The 8,594-nt window shown below is 36.5% G+C and overlaps 1 protein-coding gene across 1 annotated transcript; it reads left to right on the top strand.

Moving 5' to 3' along the window:
• Positions 1–905: 905 nt before the first annotated feature.
• LOC129445370 (uncharacterized) lies at positions 906–7,224 on the top strand. Its single transcript, XM_055206581.2, has 2 exons — positions 906–1,318; positions 5,998–7,224. Exons 1-2 carry the CDS (start codon positions 1,051–1,053, stop codon positions 6,837–6,839), a joined length of 1,110 nt encoding a protein of 369 aa, XP_055062556.2. The 5' UTR covers positions 906–1,050; the 3' UTR covers positions 6,840–7,224.
• Positions 7,225–8,594: the final 1,370 nt, after the last annotated feature.

Genomic DNA, 8,594 nt, shown 5'->3' with positions numbered 1-8,594 from the left:
CTGTCTGCATAACACATCCTTAAAACATATCATGATTGTTGCCTCATAAACAAGAGCTGAGGAGGAGAAATCGCCTAGGTTTCAAAAAGAAAGCTGCTACTTTGTAAATATTTAAAAAGAAATCATAATAAATGTGTCATAATCTTCATTCCTTTATACTCTTCTCCTGAGGTGAAGTGAAGTGCTTGCTCTGGCAAGATAATCCTAATAATATCCTGTAGTGTGTGATGCACTAGGATTTTTAATTCCTGTAGTGTGAGCATGTTTAAGATTTGAGAGAAGAATATCTGACAAGATTCTCTTTATGTGTGTGCTGCAACCAGATTTCAAAATCTGCTAGGATTTTAAAAATCCTGTAGTGTGAGCCAGGCATTACTCTAACGTTCAGACAACAGAAACGTTCCTAGAACTTAAAAAAACTGGCCGCTTTTGACGTTGGCAGAGTGTTTTTGGGAGCATTCGGGAACTTTCAGGGAACGTTCTTGGAGCTTTTTATTTCTAGCTGGGTTGGCTAACACTGATAAACAATGACATCTTATTTAACTCTCTGTATTCTTTAAGCTTTGTATTAGTGCAATTCAGTAGGCCTACATGTGTAAGTGAAATGTATCTGTTTAAGGGATTTTGTTTTAAGAGCGTCTATAAACATAAGCAAAATAATTTGGTGTCTAAACAGCAACAGTCTTAAATTACCATTATGATTGAACCTCATTAAGAATTCATCAGTGAAGGAGAATACAAAATAAGAGTACCAATATTATTTTCAAAACTTTACACTTGATTAAAAATCAGCATTATTGCAATCATTACCACACCATGAAGAAACATCAACCTTCTTATGTAATGAATAAAGTTTTGAGTGTCTTCTCTCTCCAGTACAGCAGGAGGCGCTCTGCAGCTCTTTAGTCCGCCAATAAACCCACTAAAGAAAGAAAGAAAGAGCTCGCGTGTGATGTGTTTGTTTATCCTCAGTGTTTTTCCTCTCTTGAGTGTTTTATTGAGTGTAAACAGAGTCTTGTCTCTGTGTATTTTAGTGTTGATGATGATAAGATGGATGTGATTTGCTGTAAATCAGGAACTGATCAGGACTTACAGGATGAGGAATCTACTGATCAAACCTCCACAGAGTCTCTGGATTCTGTCTGTAACGCTGGAGAACAGCAGCAGATCCTGCAGACCAAACTCAAGATGTGTTCAGTCAAACTCATCGACTGCATGAACTTCATGATGAAGATCAAAATTGAACCCACAGAAATGAAAACTGAACCTACAGCAGATGAATATAAAGACAGTGGTTGTCATGATTTTATTCCGTCAGGTATGTCTCCTCAATTATTATTTGTACCATTTAAATCCCTTAACGTTTGGGCCCAAATTGTTACTGTTAAACTGATTTTGTAGGGCTGCCAATTTTCTTATTGATAGTGGTCTGTGACGTCACATGCTACCGCACCACTTTAGGACAGCGCGGATACTGCATGTAGTGATGGGAGAAACGATGCTTTTCGAAGCTTCGAATCAATTGAACCAATTGCTTAGCAAATTGATTCAGATTTTCGAAGCATTCGAAACACCATATACGCTGGCGACACCTGCTGGGGAAAATAGTGTAAAAGCAGAAAGATTTGTCCAAACATTTTACACTTATTAAAAAAATATGTTTTTAAGAAAAATGTATTATTTATTTTAATTAAGACACAATTAAAAGTGTATTTTGTGATTTTAGTTTTATTTATGGCAAACAAATCAACAAACTCCCTTTTTAATTATGCAAATTTTTGTCATTAAATCTGTCTGTAGACAAAAAGTAGACAAAATGGTAGTGTTATTAATGAATGTTTTATGAACTTTTATAATAAAACTGACCCGAGTTCACCTACACTGGTCATTTGTGATCAACTCCCCTTAGTGCTGAATCGTCGGATGTTCGAAACTGTTATGATGTAATGAAGCCTTGTTTGTTAAAATGACTTTGGCCAGTTTGAAACAAGCTCCGAACCAGTGATTCGAAACAAAAGATTCGTAAATGTTTCAAAGCCTCGTGAAGAGGCTTCGAAATCACCCATCACTAGTTGCATGTTCTTCTCTCCGTGCGACCAGCTTGTTTAAAGATACATTCACATTATAAGCGACTTTGTCGGGTATGAGTAACGTCCACTCCAGTAACTGACGAAAGACAGATGACATGAACTCCCCTGCTTCGCTCTCATGGTAGTCGCTCTCGAATGTCGCTCATAATTTGCATAAAGTAAAACATTTCCCAATTTTGTCGCGTGACTGGACACGCCAGGCGAGCGCTTATCAAAAAAGTTCTGATTGACGCTGTTCGCCCAAAACGCGATGCCAATGGATTTGACGCTCCGTGCAGCTGAGAAAAGCCAGCTTCATTATAAATTAATGACTTCTGGTAACTTTGGAAGCTCAAGCGCAAACCCAGCTAACAATTTATGGTTCCCAGAACATTCTTGGAACATTAGCGCTTGGTTCCCAGAATGTTCCCAGAACAGATACCCTAACATTCCCAGCTGGTTCCCAGTGAAGTTTTCTGTACGTCAATAAAACTTTTCCTCTAGGTTTAGGGAACATTGCCCCAACGTTCTGAAAAAAACATTTACCTAAGCGCTATATTGTGATATGAAAAAAACATTTACCTAAGCTCTATATTGTGATATGCCTGATTACAAATAATCAGACTAAAAATCATGTGTTTAACAGTAGCAACGTTTACATGGACACATTTTGCCTCCATTGGAATAAAATTCTTCCGATTGATAAATCCAATCATAGCGTTTACATAAACATAATAATGTGATCGGATTGGTGCGCGCATTTATATGTCACAAGCTTTAAATCAGATTTAATCATTTGAAATGCGCACATTGCACAAATATATAGTTTTGCACCGTTTCAAGATACGCATACAAATCATCCTCCTGACGGGAGGGGTTTTAGTGGACCAATCCCAGTGCTTGCTTTCTGCGTAGACCGGATACGCTATTACAATTTTGGCAAGGTGCACGTCAGGCTACGCAGAGCAATGCACAGCCTACGGCGCTTACCTTATGTAGCTGACACAGATAAAGTGTATTTCTTGTTTAATATTTTTGTTACTTTTTAAAAGTATTTGTTTGTTTGTTACAAACTTCAGGAGCCGTCATACCTTACACATGACTCAACGAGACATGGGATTGGGTTCACGAGAACAAGATGAGATTTTTACACTTTTTAAGAAATCCTCAATGATACAATATATGAATAGGAAAGGGCAATAACCTTGAAAAATTACATAATAATGACGATGCAATAGACCTTTTTACAGCTCACTTAATCAATTAGCCTCCGCGCGCATTTTGGCAACAGAAGTGGTGTTATTTCCCAGTGGTTCTAACGTGTTAGCAACTCAGAAAGTTTATCAAAACGGTTTCTCAGCATCAAAATGTCTGGTTGTTGCGTTTGGTTGCACTAATATAATATACTAATATTAGTGATGCTCCGATCGATCGGCCGCCGATCGTAATCGGCCGATAACGACATTAAATGACGCCATCGGCACTCGCTAAATTTGCCGATCTCATGAGCCGATTTTTCTGTTTACTTTTGTCATCATAGCGTTCCTGATACGGCTGCAATAAGAGACCATTTTACACAGTGCGAGCATTTGGATTTCCTCTCTGCCTTTAACAGAGATATGCGTATTTTCTATGAGGACGCGCGATGCGTCTTCACATCCCTATCAAACAGCGTATACAACACATATCTATCGCGGACAATTGCACCCTCTTGCCTAAAGTTTATTACTTGCATTCGTTTTAAAGTTTTGAAGGTTTAAACATACATTTTCCTCACAGCTGCTCTTGTTTGCGGACTACGAGGACGCGCTCTGGTCCTCAGCGCAATGCGTCTTCACATCAGCGTATACAACACATATCTATCGCGGACAATTGCATCCTCATGCCGAAAGTTTATTACTTGCATTCGTTTTAAAGTTTTGAAGGTTTAAACTTCCATTTTCCTCACAGCTGCTCTTGTTTGCGGACACCCGCCGCACGCATACACAGCAGCCTGTCATCAGTGCACGTGAAGAGAATGCTCTCTCCCACGTCTTAAAGCTACAGTATCCTAATTCATCTCTCAATAAAATTACTCTGTGCTCATCAGTGAAAAACTGTTGTACTTCATACGAATGCGTGTATATTTAATTCATATAGTAAAGACTGTGAAGTGTTTTATTTTAATCACTTTTAACAGACATAAACCTTTTTAAAGGCATATTACATTTCTCTTTGCAAGAAGAAATATTTGTTGTGCTTATTTATTTGATTCTCTTATTAAAACAATAATACACCTAATTTATAGTTAATTTCATTTCTACAAATGGTGCAAACTCTGCTAGATTATAGATAAAAGATTCCCATTCCACTGCCATTCTGTGATGGGCAGTGATCGGCGATCGTCAGATCATGATTTTGGTGATCGGTAATCGGTGATCGGCCCCAAAAATGCTGATCGGAGCATCTCTAACTAATATACATATATATGTATTTGGTCACTTTATGGTCACTTAGTGACATCTAGTGGTGAGGTTGCAAATTGCAACCAGTGGCTTAGTCCACAAACTACGGTAGCCGCCACTGGACAAACATGTCATCGTCGGAGACAACTTAGTAAAAAATTTGTCCGTTAAGGGCTTCTGTAGAAAAATGGCAGCACAAAATGGCAACTTCCATGTAAGGGGACCCTCTGTTTATGTAGATAAATAGGTCTCGTTCTAAGGCAATAAACACATAACGATTCATTATAAAAGGTCTTTATACACTCCTAATAATATAGTTTTGTATATTATTATGCATTTCTGTCAAAAGATCCTTCTAAAAATTACACACTGCACCTTTAAATTATGCTGTAAACTCTTGAGTGAGGGTTTAATCTGCTAAAACACTTTTAAGTAAAGTTAAGTTAAAGTTTATATGAGTTCCCAAACAAACATTATTGGAAACCAAACAAAAAAGCACATGCAGTAAAATACAGAATATAATGCATGCACTGTAAAAGGTTTTGCCAAAAACTCAACTTTATGCTGATATCAGGAGACGACATTTCACCTCCACGAGAAATGTTGTGACATAATTATTCTCGCGAGACATTAATCTGATATTGTCACACCCCTACTGAAGACAATTTTTATTGTTTATTTATATGTTGACATTTAGGGGTGGTTTCCCAGCCAGGGATTATCTTAAACCAGGATTAGGCCTACCGGTAGTTTAATTATGAAATATAACAAGTTTTAACAAACATGCCTTACTAAAAACATTACTTGTGTGCATTTTGTGGCAGAAAAAAAGAGTACTGATATATTTTAAGATATGTTAGTGCAAGTTGTTTTTAGTTTGGACAGCTTTTTTAAGATTAAAAGATTTTTAAGTCTAGGACTAGTGTAATCCATGTCCCTTTACATATGAATACCCTAATTTAGTGCCTTATTTAGCTATAACAAGGGAAACATCTAATTGAGTAAATATTTATGATTTTATCTGATTAGTCGGTTAACTGTCATTTGAGGACCTGTTTTATAAAAGTCACAAACTCAACCAAAAGACCAAAACATTAGGACAAATGGGACAAAAATCTAAAAGGACATTATGATATCTTCTTGAGCAACAGGCAGGTATGCTTTAAAAAAAGAGACAAAAAAATGCTTTTTGTCATTTTAGAAGTGTCACCATATAACGCAACAAGCAACACTTTGCAATAAGGTTGAATAAGTAAACGTTAGATCCATTAACAAACAAAACATAAACAACAAACAATGAACAATGCTGCGTATGTTTCCAAAATGTGTTTTATTTGATGTGCAATGACCCAGCTGTAATAACAGGACTAGCGACTGTCTTCTGTCCCTGTGTGTGAATATAGAAAAAGATAACAGAATCTAAATTCATTATTCTTTGTGTAAATTAAAGTGAATTTAATTTTTTCATGATTTTATTCCGTCAGATGTAAAGAGTGAATTATGTTTGGATGGAGAGATAACGTCCTCGACTCTTTCCTGCATCACCGGTGGAGAGACATTGAGCTCACAGAGACATTTAGAGACAAAACACACAGAACAGAAACATCATCTAAAGAAACACGCCAATGAGAGACCGTATCAGTGCCGTGAATGTGGAAAAACCTTTAGGAATGCAAGGTTATTAAAATCACACCAGAATATTCACTCTGAAGAGAAACCTTTTCAATGTTCACACTGTGAAAAACATTTCAGTCATAAATCTCATCTGATAGCCCATGAGAGAATTCACACTGGAGAGAAACCTCATCGCTGTAATGTTTGTGGGAAGAGATTTAATCAATGTAAATATTTAGTGATTCACCAAAGAATTCATACAGGTGAAAAACCTTACAAATGCTCTCTGTGTGAGAAGACGTTTGCTCAGTCAGCTTCCTTAAAAGCCCATCAGAGAATTCATACTGGAGAGAAACCTTACAAATGCTCTCATTGTGAGAAGACGTTTACTCAGTCAGGTCACTTAAAAGCTCATGAGAGACTTCACACTGGCGAGAAACCTTACCAATGCTCTCAGTGTGGAATGAGCTTCACTAATTTAAATTCTTTTAGAGTTCATCAGAGACTTCATACAGGTGAAAAACCTTACAAATGCTCTCATTGTGAGAAGGCTTTTACTCAGTCAGGTCAATTAAAGTCCCATGAGAGACTTCATACTGGAGAGAAACCTTATATCTGCTTGATCTGTGGAGAGAGATTTGCTCATTCTGGAAGTCTTAAGCATCATCAGAAGAAACAAACTGAAGATCAAACTACACTGAAATCATCATAGTGTCATGAAGTCTTTAAACACTGACCGTGTATATTCGGTGCAAATGTTTGACGTGATAACACACTAGAACAAAAACAATTGATTTCTATGAATGACTTTACATTGACATCAGTGTAGTTCTCATTGCCAGAGAACATTTTTAAACTCTATCATTGTTTACTATTAAGGGTTTTTGTAGGATTGATCAATTTATTATATTGCTTGAATTGGACTTTGAATTATTTCGTATTATTGCCATTTCTGCTAATTGATTTAGTTAAATTGATTTTTGAATTATCATGTCCCACCCAGCACAAGACATGATTTAGACTGTGTTAATTGGGCTAAATCAAGTCAGCCCGTCATGGCCTTCATTTAGCACAAAAATAAACATTGAATATTGGTCTTTGTTTTGTCCATCTGGTTTAGTCCAAATTTAGCCTAAAACCGGACATCAGTTTCAGACCACGTAATGAAACCATAATTAATGTTCATAATGAAACCATTATTAATGTTCATAATGAAACCATAATTAATGTTCATAATGAAACCATAATTAATGGCGGAGTCCATGATGTTTAAAAGCCAATGTTGATATTTGAAATCACCTAAACAAACACGCCCCTACCCCAATTGAATCGGGACCTTCTGTTGATAGACCCGCCCCACACATACGCAATCCGGCATTTGATTTGATTTGATTGGCTATAAGTGTGTTTTGGTAGTCGGCCCGTCTCCTTTTCCAACGCGTTTTTCAAACATCGTGGACTCCGCCTTTAATGTTAATAATGAAACCATAATTAATGTTAATAATGAAACCATAATTAATGTTCAATTAATAACCCATAAAAGGGTCTGTCTCTACAAAAATCCAAACAAAATCTGCATGAATGTATCCACCTTATTTTCGAATGCAGATGTAAGTGATGTGACGTATTTCCCTTTTCTGTGCAAGATGTCAGTTTCAATAGCGAACCGGTAGAAAATAAATTGTGTTGTGGGAATACGCAGAAAACATGATTTCAACAGTTATGGTAAATATTTACTACACCTCCCACCCACCAGAAAAAGTTATTTTTCCAACATTCTCAAAAACTTTTTGCCAACATTAAAAGTGTCCATTTGTCTTGACATTCTAAGAAAGTTTCTGGTTTGTCTGAATGTTAGGGGAATGTTACATACTACTAGCCTGACATTGTCATACTTAATTCTAGTCAGAATTTGATCCTCCCATTTTTCAAAATGTGGTGGGCGGGGCTAAGATCGGCTGGCACCCAGGCTAACATTCTACCATATTCAAATCTTATGACAATGTCCTGTTTTAATATTCACACAATGTTTCCTATATTTACTTTTTTGCTTATGTAAATGGTAGAGAAATATTCCATTTTGTTATTTTAAAACTGTTAAAAAAAATTATTTCTGAATGTTTTCTAAAAATATTGTTGAAACAAACACAATTCACTTATTAGGTTTTGATGTTGATGTTTTGTTTCATTTTAGGTCCCTATTATGGTGGTTAGTGTTTGTTTTAGTTGAACTCTTGATCCTTGATGTTTTGTTTGCTAGTTTATAATATTTGTTCTATTATATTTTAGTTACTGAATGATAAAGAAAGTAAAGAAATTGGCAAAATTATGTTTGTCTCTGAGGTAAAATAAACAACTGTGAGTGACGAGAGTTTGCAAGTGCATGCTGGGGGAGCGGAGAAGAGAAGCGTGTGCTGCAGTGGAGCGCACACATTAGACTTCGCAGTAATAAAGGAATACAATGGAT

The sequence above is a fragment of the Misgurnus anguillicaudatus genome, chromosome 3 (assembly GCF_027580225.2).
Source record: "Misgurnus anguillicaudatus chromosome 3, ASM2758022v2, whole genome shotgun sequence".
Lineage (NCBI taxonomy): Eukaryota > Metazoa > Chordata > Actinopteri > Cypriniformes > Cobitidae > Misgurnus > Misgurnus anguillicaudatus.
The sequence above is the reverse complement of the archived record's forward strand: the minus strand, read 5'-3'. Positions and strand labels throughout refer to the sequence as shown.

What these genes read in the sequence shown, in the direction of transcription:
- LOC129445370 (XM_055206581.2), top strand. Translation starts at nt 1,051, where the DNA reads ATGGATGTGATTTGCTGTAAATCAGGAACTGATCAGGACTTACAGGAT. An exon ending in TCATGATTTTATTCCGTCAG is followed by an intron (nt 1,319 to 5,997) that starts GTATGTCTCCTC and finishes TTATTCCGTCAG; the next exon opens with ATGTAAAGAGTGAATTATGT.